The sequence below is a fragment of the Misgurnus anguillicaudatus genome, chromosome 20, assembly GCF_027580225.2.
Source record: "Misgurnus anguillicaudatus chromosome 20, ASM2758022v2, whole genome shotgun sequence".
Lineage (NCBI taxonomy): Eukaryota > Metazoa > Chordata > Actinopteri > Cypriniformes > Cobitidae > Misgurnus > Misgurnus anguillicaudatus.
The window spans coordinates 24259817-24278339 of NC_073356.2; the positions used below are offsets into that span (position 1 = coordinate 24259817).

The 18523-nt window shown below is 36.5% G+C and overlaps 1 protein-coding gene across 3 annotated transcripts in view; it reads right to left on the reverse strand.

Annotated features, from left to right (window-relative positions):
- ext1b (exostosin glycosyltransferase 1b) overlaps positions 1–18523 on the reverse strand; it is a 93684-nt gene that overhangs the window by 25091 nt on the left and 50070 nt on the right. For all 3 annotated transcript variants that reach the window (XM_073858349.1, XM_073858350.1, XM_073858348.1), the window contains one exon: positions 2542–2635. In XM_073858349.1, the coding sequence (XP_073714450.1) occupies positions 2542–2635 (94 nt within the window). The remainder of the gene's footprint in view (positions 1–2541; positions 2636–18523) is intronic.

Below are 18523 nucleotides of genomic sequence, written 5' to 3' on the forward strand. Positions count from 1 at the left end.
GGAAAAGATAAGAAAAATGAAAAAAGGAATGAAGTGATGAAAGGAAGGATGGAATGAAGAAAAAGAAAGATGGAATGTAGGGAGAAAATATGGATAGAAGGAACAAACATGAGGATAGGCAGAAAAAGGAAGGAAGGAAGGAAGGGAGACACTTAAGAAAAGGAATGAAAAGGAAAGATGAAAAGAAAGACAGAAGGTAGGGAGAAAATAAGGACAGAAGGATAGAAAATGAGGATATGAAGAAAAATGGAGGGTGAAGGGAAAGAAAGAACATTCTAAAAACAGAAAGAAAGGAAAGAAACAGAGGATTGGAAGGAAAAGAAGAGATGTAAAGGATGGGAGGGAGGAAGGAAAAGAAAGATGGAGGGAGGAAGGAAAAGAAAGATGGAGGGTAGGGAAAAGTAAGGATTGAAGGAAGACAAATAAGGATAGGAAGAAAGGAAGGATGAAAGGAAAGAAAACTATAAAACAAAAACAGACAACATAAAAGGAAAAAGGGAATGAAAAGAGAGGAAGGAAAGTATGGAAAGAAGGGAAATGAGGAAAGGAATGATAAAAAGAAAGACAGAAGGTAGGGAGAAAATAAGGATGGAAGGATGGAAAATGAGGATATGAAGAAAAAGGAAGGATAAAAGAAAAGAAAGAAGAGCATACTAAAAGAAGAAAAAAGGAAAGGAGGATAGAAAGGAAAAGATAAGAAAAATGAAGAAAGAACTGAAGTGATGGAAGGAAGGGTGGAATGAAGAAAAAGAAAGATGGAATGTAGGGAGAATAAGGAAAGAACATGAGGATAGGCAGAAAAAGGAAGGAAGGGAGAGAGGGAGACACACGAGGAAAGGAATGAAAAGGAAAGATGAAAAAAAAGACAGAATGTAGGGAGAAAATAAGGACAGAAGGATAAAAATGAGGATAGGAAGAAAAATGGAGGATGAAGGGAAAGAAAGAACAAACTAAAAACAGAAAGAAAGGAAAGAAACAGATCAGAAGAAAAATGAGAAAAGGAATGAAAAGAAGAGATGGAAAGGATGGGAGGGAGAAGGAAAAGAAAGATGGAGGGTAGGGGAAAATAAGGATTGAAGGAAGGAAAATGAGGATAGGATGAAAGGAAGGATGAAAGGAAAGAAAACTTTAAAAGAAATAAGGAGCAATGGAATGAAAAGAGGAAGGTAGAAAAACAAGAAAAGGAATGATGGAATAATGAAATTCAGAAAATTAGGGGGAAAAGAACGGAAGAAAGAAGGAATACAATAGAAAGAAAGAAGGGAAATGAGTAAAGGAATGATGAAGAGAAAGACAAGAGAGAGATAATAAGGACAGACGAATGGAAAATGAGATAGGAAGAAAATGAAAGGATAAAGGAAAGAAAAAACATACTAAAAGAAGAAAAAAGGAAAGGAGGATGGAAAGGAAAAGATAAGAAAAATAAAGAAAGGAATGAAGTGATGACGGAAGAATGGAACGAAGAAAAAGAAAGATGGAAGGTAGGGAGAAAATAAGGATAGAAGGATGGAAAATGAGGATAGGAAGAAAGGAAGGATGAAAGGAAAGAAAACTTTAAAAGAAATAAGGAGCAATGGAATGAAAAGAGGAAGGAAGAAAAACAAGAAAAGGAATGATGGAATAATGAAAAGAAGAAAATTAGGGGAAAAAAGACAGGAAGATAGAAAGGAAGATAGAAAGGAAGATAGAAATATAGAAAGAAAGAAAGAGAAGGAAAACAAGAGAAAGAAAGTATGGAAGAAGGGAAATGAGGAAAGGAATGATGAAAAGAAAGACAACGTAGGGAGAAAATGAGGATGGAAGGATGGAAATGAGGATATGAAGAAAAGGATACAAGGAAATCTACTAAAAGAAGAAAAAACAGAAGGGAGGCTTGGAAGGAAAAGATAAGAAAAATGAAGAAAGGAATGAAGTGATGGAAGGAAGGATGGAACGAAGAAAAAGAAAGATGAAAGGAAAATTAGGATAGGAAGAAAAAAGAAGGATAAAAGGAAATAAAGAAAGAAAACTTTAAAAGAAAAAAAGAGGATATAAAAGGAGGAAGGGAATGAAAAGGTAGAGAAAGAAAAATAAGGAAAGATGAAAGGAAGGAAGGAAGAAAGGGAAAAAATAACATTTTTAAAGAAGAAAAGAATGATTGAAAGGAAATTATAAGAAGAAAAAAGAGGAAAGGAATGGAAAGAAGGTAAGTAGTAAGGAAAAGAAAGGGAGTAAATAAGGACAGAAGGAAGAAAAATGAGGATAGGAAGACAAAGGAAGGATAAAAGGAAATAATGAACACAATAAAAGAAAAAAACTAGGACATAAAAGGAGGAAGAGGAAAAAAAGAAAAGATGATAAAAGAAAGGAAAGAATGAAAGGAAGACAGGAGGAAAAGAAGGAAAGAAAAGAAAGGAATAGGAGGAAAAAAGATTTAAGGAATTAAGTAAATAAAAGATGGCAAGACAGAAAGAGAAAGAAAAGAAGAAAGAAATAAACCTTTTGGAAAAAATAAAATAAAGAAATGCAGGTGTGTGTATGTCTATGTATGCATGAGTTTACCTGCAGAGCCTCCAGGAAGCGAAAGGAACCCAGTCGTCGTCCTCGCGGCACCAGGCAGAAGGTGGAATTGTGCAGCATTTCACGGTAGTCATACCTACACAAACACACACATGCAAATTATTCATACATCCATTTTTCATTTCAGTGTCATTTTGCAGCACAAATTCTCTCCTCTAGTGAGCAGCACCTCACCATCTGGATAATATGATCACATGTGGTTGGAAAAATTAGGGTGCCAAATACATTTATAAGGTGCATATACGATTCAGTCTCAAACCTTATATGATGAACACATTACATACATGTAAACACAGGAATGTTTTTCAATATCACACAATTTGAGCATCAAATACAGAGATGGTTTCATTTCACACCAAATGCAAAAGATACAGCAGCATCAGAGAGGTCACCGGGCTAAAGCAACGGACGTTTATTTATCAGGCAGAAAATCATTCACCATTTACTGGCAGAGACGCAAGGTGAAGGTCGCCTGACCGCGGGAGATTGAGTCACAGGCGCAGACTTCAACGCGCTGCCATTATCTGCGTTGCGATGATCTTGCTGAGTCCAGCGCAGCTGTGCTGTTTGCCTCCTCAGCTCGTTGGTAGATGCTGACTTTGAATACTGCCCGAAATGGCTGGCTACACACATACACACATATGGAACAGAGGCACAGAGGCCATTCTGTCGCAAAGTGAACAAACAAGGCGAGCGTGTGAGCACACACGCCTGCGCCCCAGCTGTCTGGATATCAGACTGATCCTGCGTTAATGTGGTAGAATATAAATGAGGCTGGAGAGATAGACCGGGTCTCTGTGGTGCCATTTCACATAGATTAGCCACCTGAAGAGCAATATCAGACAGTGTGTAAACACAGAGGCTCGCTTCAGGTCTGAGCAGAGGACGGAAATGGCGCTGACATTTTCCATACGGTCCGCGAACGTCACACAATCCACCTTTTGCATTTTAGAAAAGCTAAATTATTTTGTTTTCAAGCATACATGGAAAGAGAAACGGCACACCACTGAATAGTGCGGCCGTCATGTACTCAACCTGTATGACACCAAATCAACGCCAACAAAGGGCTAACATGTGTTGGCTGCGTATGGGTCAAGCTATCATCACACACCAATCCGACGGTCAACACCCAACGGCAATCCCTTTCTGTACCTACAGGTGGCAGTAGTCGAAACTCAACACAAATGGATTTGTGATCTGTAAAGTATTTTTTTTTATATTTATAAATTGTAATGAGAGATGCAAAAAATTAGATAACTTTGTTGTTTATTTTCTTCATCACTTTATTTTTTGCACTGGTTAGGGTGTACCTACATTTAAAAAAAATGTCCATGTTGCACTTAAATTTTTAAAGGATTAGTCAATTTTCTTAAAAAATCCTCACCACCATGTCATCCAAAATGTTGATGTCTTTCTTTGTTTAGTCGAGAAGAAATTATGTTTTTTGAGGAAAACATTCCAGGATTTTTCTCATTTTAATGGACTTTAATGGACTCCAACACTTATTAGTTTTAATGCAGTTTAAAATTGCAGTTTCAAAGGACTCTAAACAATCTCAAATGAGGCATAAGGGTCTTGTCTGGCGAAACGATCGTCATTTTTGAAAAAAAATGCACTTTTAAAGAACAACTTCTCGTCTATCTCTGGTCCTGTGACGCGTTAACGCGACCTAACGTAATACGTCATCACGTCAAGAGGTCACGGATGACGTATGCGAAACTACGCCCCAGTTTTTACAAGTGTGGAGAAAGAGGACCGTTCCGACGTTGTTGTATGTCGAATGATACTAATTAATGTCTTTTTGTCAGTTTATTGTTTTTTAAATGGTCCCCAAATGTGCGTTTCATATATGTAACACGTGACCTTTCCACGGCAATTACGTGAGGTCGCGCTGGCACGTCACAGGACCGGAAATAGATGAGAAGTTGTGGTTTAAAAGTGCATATTTTTATTTTTCTTATCAAAAATGACAATCGTTTCGCTAGATAAGTCCTTTGAAACTGCAATTTTAAACTGCATTAAAACTGTTAAGTGTTGGGGTCCATTAAAGTCCATTAAAATGAGAAAATTCCTAGAATGTTTTCCTCAAAAAAACAATTTTTTTTTTTTAAGAAAGTGGACAAATCCTTCAAGTATAATCAACTTGAATTTACAATTCATTTTAACTTTATTGAGTTGCTATAAATTATAAAAACAAAGTTGTATTAGCTTAAGTTATTTCAACTTTATTTTTGTCATTTATTGAGACTCCTCACTAGCCAAGAAAGTTAAAATTGTAATTTCAAATTTATTAAACTTAGGAATTTACGTGCAACAAGTAATTTTTACAGTGTAGCTTTACACTGTGTCCTAACCAGACATGATGCAATAAGACTCCACCTAGAATGCAAAAAAGGGGTGCGACCATGTAAGATTAGGTCACAGTTTACCAAAAAATTACTTAAATGTCAATCTGTTTAACATAAAAATGTGGTATACAGTGCATGTGTCTTAGGAAAACCTTTGTGCGTGCTGGCTGTTTTGTTTCAAAGCAGTTTGGGAGATATTCTGTCAAACACTAAGCATCTTTTGACCTTGACGTTCAGACCACTCCAAACAGAGACAACAGCAATGATAAACAGTGCGCTTTTACACAAGCAAGGATGTCTGAGTGTGCGATTGCTCACTGATACACAAACAAGTGCTTTTGTGAAGTAAATATGTGTAATGAGCATCTTTATGAGAGCATCTATGACAGCATTAGAGTATCTGTATGAAAACATATGAAATGCAGAGTACCATGTTAAAGCATCACTAGGAAACTCTGAGTGAATTATTATTATTATTATAGAATAAAAAATTACGAACACCCAGTGCGTTTGTGTTTATTTCACAGGTTGGGTGCAATTTTATTACCATGCCTGAACAGAGTCCTAAGCACAGCTTTATGCTCCGTTTCCATAGCAACTCCAGCTAAATGCCTCCATTTGGAGTGTGTTAATTATATGTATTCTGCACATTGGGGGAGGGAGGCACAATGAGGTAATGTTTTTAGAACCATTCCACTATACTGATTCAACTCTTTTTGCCACTTCTCCCATAAATCCTGCCCCCTAATTCAGATCTGAATGAAACTTGACTGGGAAACGAGCCAAAATGGTCGTCGCTCCAGCGGCAGAACAATCCGCCTGAAGTTGCGTGCCCATCTCGCAGACATCAATCTCATGAGAAAAGGCTACAAAATATAACCAACGCTTAATATGGACAAACATCTGCTATTTGAAAATCGATATGTTCGCATAAAAGATGAATATAAATATTGTGACGTCTTTGGTGGTGACAGATTTATTGGTAGAAGTTGAAGTTTTATCCATCCACCCATCCATCAATCCACCCTTTAGACCGAGATTACAAAAAATACATGGAAATGCGTCCGAGATTTATCCGGGATTGTTTGATTTTTGGTTCTTTAATTCATTCTTTTATCTCTTCACAAAGAGATTACGGATATACATGGAAAATGCGTCCGAGATTTATCCGGGATCATTTGATTTTTGGTTCTTTTATCCGTCCATCCATCGCACTTTTCACAAAGAGGTTACGGATATACATGGAAAATGCGTCCGAGATTTATCCGGGATCGTTTGATTTTTGGTTCTTTTATCCGTCCATCTATCCATCACACTTTTCACAAAGAGATTACGGATATACATGGAAAATGCGTTCGAGATTTATCCGGGATCATTTGATTTTTTGGTTCCTTTATCTGTCCATCCCTCGCACTTTTCACAAAGAGGTTACGGATATACATGGAAAATGGTTCCGAGATTTATCCGGGATCGTTTGATTTTTGGTTCTTTTATCCGTCCATCTCTCCATCGCACTTTTCACAAAGAGATTACGGATATACATGGAAAATGCGTCCGAGATTTATCTGGGATTGTTTGATTTTTGGTTCTTTTATCCGTCCATCTATCCATCGTACTTTTCACAAAGACGTTACGGATATACATGGAAAATGCGTCCGAGATTTATCCGGGATCGTTTGATTTTTGGTTCTTTAATTCATTCTTTTATCTCTTCACAAAGAGATTACGGATATACATGGAAAATGCATTCGAGATTTATCCGGGATCATTTGATTTTTGGTTCCTTTATCTGTCCATCCCTCGCACTTTTCACAAAGAGGTTACGGATATACATGGAAAATGGTTCCGAGATTTATCCGGGATCGTTTGATTTTTGGTTCTTTTATCCGTCCATCTCTCCATCGCACTTTTCACAAAGAGATTACGGATATACATGGAAAATGCGTCCGAGATTTATCTGGGATCGTTTGATTTTTGCTTCTTTAATTCATTCTTTTATCTCTTCACAAAGAGATTACGGATATACATGGAAAACGCGTTCCGAGATTTATCCGGGATCATTTGATTTTTGGTTCTTTTATCCGTCCATGCATCGCACTTTTCACAAAGAGGTTACGGATATACATGGAAAATGCATCCGAGATTTATCTGGGATCGTTTAAATTTTTGGTTCTTTTATCCCTCCACCCATCCATCAATCCGCCCTTCAGACAGAGATTACGAGATATATATGGAAAATGCGTCCAAGATTTATCCGGGATCGTTTGATTTTTGGTTCTTTTATCCGTCCATCCATCCATCGCATTTTTCACAAAGAGATTACGGAAAATACATGGAAAATACGTCCAAGATTTATCAGTGATCGTTTGATTTTTGGTTCTTTTATCCATCCATCCATCCATCCATCCATCGCCCTTCTCACAAAGAGATTACGGATATACATGGAAAATGCGTTCGAGATTTATCCGGGATCATTTGATTTTTGGTTCTTTTATCCGTCCGTCCATCCATCCATCCACCAGCCCGCCCATCCATTTGCCATTCAGACAGAGATTACGAGAAATATATTAAAAATGTGTCCAAAATTATCCAGGATCATGATTTTTGATTCTTTCACACTGCGTCTGAAGTTTGCTTATAATGCGTGATTTCTCTCTCACGAAACCACGCAAGTGCAATGCTTTCCGTAAATTGTAGCGCAATGTTACTAGGTCTTGTTTACGGGAGTGATCCCAGAACATTTATGAAACGTGTTTGTGTTCACAAAGGCGTCTCTCTGCAAATTTTACTGAAATTTTCTGGGACCAAAGAGCTGTGTGAACGATCTATGAGCATGTTCAGAAGTGTTCCTGCTCAACTGGTAGAGCATTGACTTAGTAGCACAAAGGTTCGACCCCCAGGCAACACACACAATTTAAACGTATACCTTGTAATGCACTGTACTGTAAGTCACTTTGGATAAAAGCATCTGCCAAATGCATAAACGTAAACAGGTTGAAGGCGTTTACTGTAATTTCAAATGAGCAGATTCGAGTAAAATTTACATACAACAGCTCTACAAAAGTTTAAAACCTTTAGGTCTGATCTTGAATAACAGAACAAAGCATTAGCGCTCAAAAACACAGAGACAGACTTATTTGATTACAGTTTAATGAGGGAAGATCTACAATTACAGTTCGGATCAGAAAGAGCTTACAGTAATTACACCCATTGTTAGATAACACACAAAGAGCACATGAAAGCCAACTGTGATATCACAACATTTATATGCATAAATACAACAGACTTTGCTATTCAAGTAGACATACTACAAGATGCTTATTGCTTTATGAAGTGTCCACACTGTTCTTTCCTCCATTCTCACTATAACCAATTCATTACTGTACACATTAAAACTAATATAAAGTAACCTAGAGGTCTTCCAGTAAATACCACCTTCATATAATCTTATAATGGGCATGTGCTCTGACTGCACAGGAACTAAATTGGGGTCTAATAACAAATTAAGTGACTATGATACTTTATAAATCTGCAGCTAATATATTTCCCATATGGATGACAGAAACATACATCTCTAGATGCACTTTGGCACATCCTCAGTGTGGTACCTGGGGTAATAAGAGGGTTTCGGATCGAACCCACAGGTTCTTAGCAGCCACAAGATGTTAAGATCACATGATCTCTGGACTCTAGAGCAGCTAGATATGAATCAGCTTGGCTTAATTCTACCCTTAAGACTTCCACTATCATTTCCTTGTCAAAAAGATCAGCTATGGTAGGGTTCCAGCCAGTCGACAAGCTCATCTTGTACTTGCATCCTAAATTTATGATGACAAGTTCATCATTAAAATCTTTTCAGTTTGTCCTTTCATCTATCTTACTCTCTACCGAGCAAAACAGATTAAGGATATCTCTTCAGTTTTGCCTAATTGTACTGACTTAAGCAGGCTGATGACGCTCGACGCAAAATTAAATATTGTGAAATTGTGAAGTCACAGGTTTGATGAATCAATCGTAGTTTGGGATTGACAACCATCAAGCCTCATTTCCATTCTTGTGAAAATCCCACAGTTTTACCATAGTGACAGTAACTGGAGTGATAAAGATGATGCCGTTCATAACCAACACAACAAGATTTAATAAAGTCTGAGTTGCAAGTTTATCCCTCAGATCTTAATGGTAAAACACAGCAGTTGGTGCCAACCAAAGAGACCTGAGATAAAACTAGGCTTTTGATTGGCCATCATGTCATTCCACAGGGACACATTTTGTCCGCTAGATACGCCTCGCGTAATACCCTACACTGGTTATAGTGTCAAGACATAAGGACGACAAATAAACCGTCTTGATTGGCTGGCCTGTCAGGGTACAGGGACACGCTTTGTGAAATACTGGCTGTCATTCTACCACAAAGAGAATATTTAGGCCTTTAGTCTTGGAAATTTAGAGCCAGGCATGTTGATGACCAGATGTGTCTCAAAGCAGCACTTTATATCCAGATGGTTGGCGGGACTGTGATGACGTGACTATGCAAGGCTGATTCGGGACGTGTCAGCACAAGTCTGTCTGTGGTCTCTTTCTAGGACTGTGTGAGAAGCATTTACTGATAGAATAGTTGTGTCTTTCATGAATCACAGACATCAGCGGTTAAAATATTCCTGAGAAGACAAAAGTGCTAAATAGCTAAGTGGATGGAAATCCTACTGTGACCCTTTATACTGGTCAAAACTGGAAACATGAAACAATGTCTGAATATTTAGTATCTTGGTTCTGGCAATTGAAAACTGAAGTTGGTATTTGTAGCCTTGTGAATAAAAGTTTCAAGATTATCTTATGAAAATAGATTTTGATCTCCAAACTCAAGATCAAGAGTATGATGTGAACAATGAAAGCAATATTTTCAACTTTATGATCATCTAGCAACACAAAAATTCCTGAGGGGTCTAAGCTTGTCTATGTCGGTCTATAACTATTGCTGTGATGAAGCGTCAATCCCATCTACTACACATTGTCAGAAACAAAGGTCAAATTAAAGACGGTTTCAGCAGTAACAACATAAACAATCGGCTTTCGTGGTCAACACGTAACTTCCGGTAAACTCTGCTAAGAATAAATAACAACAAAGTACTTTAAACGTAGTTTATTTATATAAATACACACACATTTATGTATAACTTTAAGAAAAATATATATTTATATTTTAAGGTATTTATATTTACATATAATATGAATTATATATAAATATAAAAATGTATATACACATGTAAATATTTCTTAAATGTATACATGCATGTGTGTGTGTATTTATATATACATAATTAACTCTTTCCCCGCCATTGACGAGATATCTCGTCAATTAAGAGAAAACGCTTCCCCGCCAATGACGAGATTTTCCGTCTTTCCGCAATACCGCTTTTATCCACTAGGTGGATAACTTTTAAACCCGCAACTTTTAAACCCGGAAGTATTGCCCTATGGCAAGCTGCTGCATGTCCGTGTCTGTTATAAAGATCGCTCTGAATCTGATCTCTAAAAAAATTCCTTCACAAAAATGGAATTATCTCTGCTTTTTGCTCAAAATGTGGTGTTTTTGCAGAAACCTACCCCAATATTCAAGAGCTGATTACAAAAGAACTACTGAAGGTAGGATGAAACGTTTTTTTTTTGTATGAAAGCAGAGGGTCTGTTCTTTCATTTGGTATATTGTATGTTTATATATTCAAAGAAGAACATTTTCTGGAAGGCATTAAACTTTGGTGAAAATCATGAAAAACGCTGGCGCTGGCTGGCAACTTTTTTTTAAAAAACGCTGGCGGTGAAAGAGTTAAAAGGGACCTAGTTGTACCGTTATCGATATGTATATAGTTGGTAGCAATATGTACCTTTAAGTAGGGCTGTCACAATGATTAAATAATTGTCTCATCGCAATTGTTTGTCCTCATCGCAATGATTTTAGATCACCGCAATGATTGCACGTCTCTTTAAAAACACAAGGGGGAGCTACAGTGCCTGTATAAACGAGACCGTATCAGATGGAGCTCCTTAACTGAGTGACAGTGACAGGCAATACATTGCAAAGACATTTTATACAGTGGAAAAAACAGCATTTAAAGAAATGCTGCAAAACCTTGATATTAGTATGAACTGCCAGGTAAAACATACATTTCCAAAACAGCAATTCCAAATTTAGGGAAGTGAAGGATGCTAGTCTTAAGGATCTTTTTAAGGAATTGGTTTGGTTTGGTCCAGTACAATGACCTTAGCAGGATTGGCTACTATGTATTATTTCATGAACAAACAAAAAATGTATGAGAATTATGTAAAAGCAATAAAACAGAGAATTAATTGTCGTAATCGTCAAAATACTAAAACAGACAATTAATCGCCATAATTTATTAGACAATTAACCGTCAGCCAAATGTCATAATCGTGACAGTCCTACCTTTGAGGTACAAACATGAACTCATGGTACAAAGGAACACTTTTTAAAGGGTACCGCCCCCCGAGACGGCAAAGGACCTTTTTGACCATTTCTTCTGAAAGTGTGTCCCATCCCCCATAGGTGAGCAAAAAAAATCATAATTAGCTCATTTATTTGCAAACGAATTGAAATTTATTCTATTTTAGGGCTAAACCCATATTATCTCCTCACCATATGTGGCTCCAAGACAAAAAGAGAGAAATGAAAGTGGGAAAGGGGGGCTGCAATTACAGTTGACTGGTCTTTGCAGATGGGGTTTCCACATAGCTGGTACAGGGTGTGCATAAAGAACCAAATCAATGTCTAGAGAAGCATATGCCACGCCCTAGCTACATTTTGTTTTAACTAAATGTATAACATTTTAGTTTATGTTTTCCTAAACTAAGGTCAGCTCCTGTAGCCCAATAAGTAACCATAAGTGGGGGAATCTAATAAAAATACACAGATCAAATTAAGACCCACAATTAAAAGAATAAAAGAAAAATGATTTTCTGTACGCAGTAAGGACCATTTTTCATATTTTTTTATTAACTTAATAAATTTCTCCCAGGGTTTTTATTTTTGTAATGCATCCATGCGTTTTGCTTTTCAGTCTTAACAATTAACTTTTTACATTCTGTCTGTCTGTCCCAAAAGAAATTCCACAACAGTACAGTGACACTCGATACAGGCGTGTCTCATGGATCTAGGTCGTGTCATTTAACCAGAAGGGGAAACAGACAAAGAGGAGGGGTGGCAACTCGGTCACCAGAGGTCAGATTGTGGTTTTAGACACTTTGGACAGAATGAACATCCAATCTGAAGTTCCAACAAAGAAGCTGCTTCTTTCTGTAGCTGGTGTCAGGTTCCCCGGACAAACGCAGAGAGGAACCCTGGGGAGCAGGATGACAAGAAACACAGCAGAAAAAAGACGCTTTTCCCTCTAGGACAGGAAGCAGAGGACAGTAACATTGTTTACCTGTTTGGGTTAGGTGTGTGCGCGCAAAGGCCTGCACACAAGTGACACAAGCGTTGTATGGTTTTGACTGCTGATTTTACTGCAGTAGTGAGCTTGTGGAATAAAGATGCCTCTGTGGTATGATATTGGACCTCTGCTAAGCCCCGCCTCCTTAGAGTTGCTAACTGTCCTATCCGGTTGTTAATTCTGACGTCATGGGCTGCTACCGGGTCCAACTGCTCACAGATGTCATAGAGAAATAACCAAAAATCACGACTGTAATACACTCGTAGTCTTATTATAATGAATAACTACCAAAAACACCATATTTTTATCCCCATAACAAAATCCGAGATGACCAGACATGGATTTATGGACGTGGATTTTTTTTTATGAATTATTCATATTTTGCCGTCTTTAATTCTGGTAGCCTGAGACTGCAGTTTACACGCGAGTTTAACATTTTTGCTTAAATGTGTCATATGAATAAATAGTGCTCATAATCGGTTGTTTAAATAATATCCTCTATTAAAATGTGCGGAGGTTTGGACCCGGAAACACAGTATTCTTTACATCACTTAAGAACCACAGGAATTAGAGTGCCACAGGAATTATGTATTTTTGTAGGCCAACCCGGAAGTTGGCGGGACACTGGTTTCCTTGCAATAAACTCTGTGTTTAACAAAAGTCCAACAAGTTAATCTTCACAGATAAATTCAAAACGTGTCAGTGTTATAAACTTTAACACATACATTACCTTTGTTCATATTTCATAGCTAAAGCAAATAAAAAACAACACTGAGCTAACTTTGCTGTGTAAAATGTATATACAATAATGTATAGAATGTTAACTACAAACCGGCTGCCAAACCTCCCTTTGAATAATGGGGTCTGTCATTCATAATCGCGTCTCTCCCTCTCTTTAGGAAACCAAAACGTGTTACTTTTGACAAGGCCACAACAACGCACGTATGTCTGATGAAGCCATCTTTATACAGATGTCAACAAGGTCTCCAAATTAGTATGATGCTTTATTTCACAAAAACTGTGCAAAGAAATGTGTGATTAAATGAAAAATAACAATGTTGTTGTATGAATGCGCAAAGGAATGCTTCACATATTTGGTTGGATTATTAAAAATTATGCAGAATAAAAATAAAAAATTTTGTTATTTATTTTTAATAAAGGTTTCATTATAATTTATATATAAAAAATTAAATTTACCTTTTAACAATGTATGCTGTTTGACCAAAAAAAAATACACTATACTAATTTCTGCCTTCCTAGAACACACAAAACATTTGCATGTTTACCAAAGGTTTAAAAAAAGTTGAAGTGAGATAATATATAGGCCTAAAACAATATTAACATTATAGAATACATGCCAATATATGAAGAGTATGGTTCCAAAACGCAAAAAATAAATTTTTTGACAAATTTCGGTAAAAACGTGTTTTCTATACCAAGAAAGTGACAAGATGAAAACCACTATTTTCTGTTACAAACTTTCACATAGCATCTTTAGGTTATAAAAACATAAACAATTCAAATCCATAACTTGATTTTCAAAGATTTATTATAAAAACGAATTATTTTTTCCACAATATGCAATGGTATACACTGATAAAAAATAAACATTAATAGCATTAATCAAAACACTTACTTTGTTATATTAATGACACTGTCATTGCTGTGGTTATACTTGACGCTGTCCCTTAACATTTTTCAAAGCGATCCGCTGTAAAATGTTTTGGTCCTGCTCGATTTTCGTTGACTTTGAGTAAAATAATGGAAAGTTTTTCATAAGATCCCCTGGGGTCAATGTGTTAGAATCACAAACTTCACAGATGCTGTCGGGAGAACAAGCACCCGTCTCCTGAGTGTCTCTCGCGCAAGTTATTGGATGTTGATGACTTACAATCTTTCCCGTCACAGAAAACAACAGCAGGTTTATCAATGCCATTAAAGTATTATTTTGCTTTTGTTTGTTTGTTGATCACGAAGTACAAAGTAGATGATTCTGTGTACTCAACGCGTCGCCATTGTTTGTTTACAGTGCGTGGAGGGAATGGTGCCCTGTAATATGTGGAGTGGATTTATTGCGTTCTGTAGAAAAGGAGGAGTGGCGTTTATTGCGTTATGTGTAAAAAAGGGAGAAAAAAATGACAATAACACTGCGCAATTGGATTTTGCGTAAAATTAAGAATTTACTTTTAACTACTGACCTGATATAATACTGATTTGGCAGTAACTCATTTTTTCAAAAATGGCGTTTATCGCATTTTGGAACCAAACTCTACATATCAAGGCTCACTTCAAGCTTAAAGTACTGCTATTAATAATGTCATTAAAGCATCTTCTTCACTGTAGGGCAAACTGCAGTTAAGCTTAAAATTAGCAAGCCAACTGAGTCTCTCTTCTTTTCAGTATAAAGACTGAGAGTGGTGCCATCCAACAACTGAATGAGAAAGCCATTCATAACACTTTCCCTCTTTGGAAAAGAACTCTAATTAAAAACAGGGTTTGGAGGGTCTTTAAAAAAATGACATAAAAACACACTGGTCACCTGGCAACAGTTTTCTGATTCATTTATGAGTAAACGTACAAGGTTTTTTGTATAGGAGGAGTACATGCACAGTAAATGGATGACAGATGAGAAGATTCAAACCAAATTAATCAGAAAAATTAGGAGGTGCAGGATCAGATGGGAGACGGGGGAATGTATGCAATCTAGTAGGAAAATGCAATGAAATCAAGATGGGGAAAAAGGATGAGAGACTGTGGGTTAAAAAATGTAAATTAATCTTAGGTGTGGCAGACATTATGTGATGAAAGTGGCAATGAATAAAAAAATTGAAATCGAAGTGGTGAGAATCTGTTTTTGGGAAAAGTGTTTATGATGTTGACTATGAAGTCAAATGCAATCTCATGTGTTTAGGTTTTTACAGAAGATGTGCATATATTTCTACAAGGTTTGGATTGCTGAATGAGAGAACTAATCACTGGACTTGCCTAAGTCTGCAGGTTAAATACATTAAATACAAACCTCTCTCTACAATATTACTGAAAACGAAACCGAGAAATTAATATTCCCAAATTAGAAAAAACAACTCCAAACGTTTTGTGTATAATGACATCAGTCTAAAGGAATCTGTGTTCCACCTTTAAAGCAATGCTACTTAAAGGCATGTGTAATGCAAAAAGGCTTTCATGTCAATTGTGCCACAAAACCACACACAGCTGGGCGAACACAAAGACAATTCCACAAACAAGCGCACCTGTGTGTAACTGTACAGGAAGAGTTTGCATACAGTCACTTGCGGTGACGACACAGACAGCCTCCAGCCAAGAATATCACTCTAGTCAAGTGATTGCCGACAGTCACAGGATTAAATAATCCCATCCAAAGTGATGAAATCAAACGCCATCCTGAGGTTGTTTTGATATCAAACAGTGCCAACTCCAAATGGAAATTTCTTGACAAAAAATAAGCACATCATAAATCTGTAACGATAGGATGAAGTGGCACTTTTATTGCGCTATGGCACGGCCAGAATAATTAGATGACAGGAAATGAATCATCCCTTCTGACTCTGGTGAGTTATTAGCAACCCTGAGAAGAAAACCAACATGCACTAAATCCGTCAATTAGATAGCGGAGGAGTCTTGAGGCTTACTCACTGGAAGCACAAAGATTTCCTTAACACCATGTTAAAACAAACAAAATAGGAGGCATTCAGACCAAATGCAAGTTGGCAAAAAAGCAACATTTAATGCGGTGAAGCAAAATTTGAACTCCCTATGGTATGTAGTTGCAACATGGCAACTTATAAATTTGATTCACTTTCCTGCTATTCTGGAAAAACTTCCTCTACAGCTGCTGCTCCATCACTCCCTCATTTTTCCCAGAGTTCCTTTGACAACATGTAACCATTTTACATTAATTACAAAATATGATGGTTGCCATATTGCAGCTCTGTGTACAGAACTCCGTCTTTATTAAACTTTATTAAAAAGTGTTATAATAAGACTTTGGTGAATGAATGAATAGACAATTATGATAAAGCTCTATATGGATGTATATAAATCATCATAAATCAAGTTCATATATGTCTTTTATAAAATTATGATGCAGAAAACTTTTTATGAATATGGCAAGATGTCCGAGCATTTGCATTTAGCAGATGATTTATCCAAAGCGACTCAGCGATGTGAAGTTGCAAATTACAAATACTCTCATTACTGTAACAAGCTACTTTAGATTTTTAGTTTAAAAATAGTGTACTTTTACTTTAGTATAGTTTGAGTCCTGTAACGGTACTTACTGCGCTACTTTTACCTTGTCGTTTTATAAACGCGTTTCATTTTTCTGTCATCGCAATCGTTTAGGAAAGAATAATTCAGTCACTACAAAACATTCATGGCGAAGTATGTGTGCGTGTTTTTCCGCAGTGCTGCGCAGACAGATCAGATATTAACATGTCGCGAAAGCAGACTGCTCTTATTATTAAAAATTTGTTTTGTTACAGTAAGTTATAATCATGATGGTAATAGATGAAATAATTTATTGATTGCAAGTCTCTAATATTAGCAGTTAAAAATAAAGCTGTTGGTGGATTCTTGTGTGTTTTTGTTCTTTCTAAAAACGTATTTATTTATATATAAAAAACACTCCATATAACAATATGACAGTGATAAAGCTATATTTTAAACTGCAGGGTGCAATTTTTGCAAGTCTTACAGTTGTTATATTTATATAGTTACATAACATTCATAATACTCACTACTTAGGAGTACTTTTCAAAGAGCTACTTTTTTACTCATACTTTTGGCCTTCCTGCAACGTGATGACCAGCCGATGTCTGGCCAACGACCTTATATATAAATTATTTTATATACGTTTATTTTTTAGATAAATCAAAAGTTTAAATGGCTTGGCTACTGAAATGAATGTATGTAATGTATATGTGTTGTGTTCATTATTGCTAAATCAATTATTTTTACAGTCTGAATTGCTAAAGTACATATAAAAGCAATACTATCATGTATTCTATATAATAACGTTTAAATATGTCATTTCCTGTTTTCTATTTTTTTCCTTATATTTATAGCTTACATGTTTGTTCTAAAACTATTATAAAAGTATTATGTTTACATACAAATGAAAAAGGTCTGTTTATATATTAATAACACTTTACATTGTGCGTGTGCTATATTTATATGTATTAAATATGTAAACATAATATACATGCTTGCAACAAACTGGAAGAAGACATAAGCAATAACAGAAAAGGGAAAAAAAAGAAAATAAAAAAAAAATATTATTACTTTTTCAGTATATATTTTTTTATTTTAAATAAATTATGAATGTTACGTGATAAAAACACTACAAGAAACACATATAGGCTGTTTACACTTGGCATTAACATGCGTTTTCATCGATCGGATCACAAGTGGACGACGTTAATGCCAGGTGTAAACGGTGTTCAAAAAGTTTTGAGCTCGTCCACTTTCGACCACTTTCAACCACATCCAGAGGTAGTCGAAACCCCTTTCGATCGGATCGCTTTTGTAGTTGCGGAATGCACATGTGGTTGAATGTGTTCGAAAAGCGACACGTGACCGCATTCTCTCCGCCCATTTATCTCATCTGAGGTACTGTTTTACGTCTTTTCTGACTTCTGGTGCGAACACACGGTGAAAAGCACTATTTTTAGCCTTTCATTGATAAAACTAAGTGGCTGATCTCCAGAGTTTCATTTTGCAAGCGTGTGAAAGTTGTGCGATCCTATTTCATCAATTACGCTGAAATTTCAGAGAAAGCTCTAACATATACACGTAGAAAACACTGTGCGGCATGTTTACTTGATAAACAAGCAGTGGACTCTGGCATAATATTAGTTCGCATCCATATAAACTCATAATTACTCCCGTTCGCGTTTGAATGACAGCGGAGAGACTCGCCCACCGTCTCGACAGACCACCCCCTGACAGTATTCAGGACAGAAGTGGTCAAAGTGGACAAAAGAGACGGATTTAAATACCAGGTGTAAACGTGATGTGTCTCTCTCTTCCACTTGTGATCAGATCTACTAAAACACATCCCAATACCAAGTGTAAACAGCCCCATAGAGGAAACAGACTTCGACAGAACAGCGGACATCTTCTCTAATTATTTTCTATTTTCTAATTATTAAT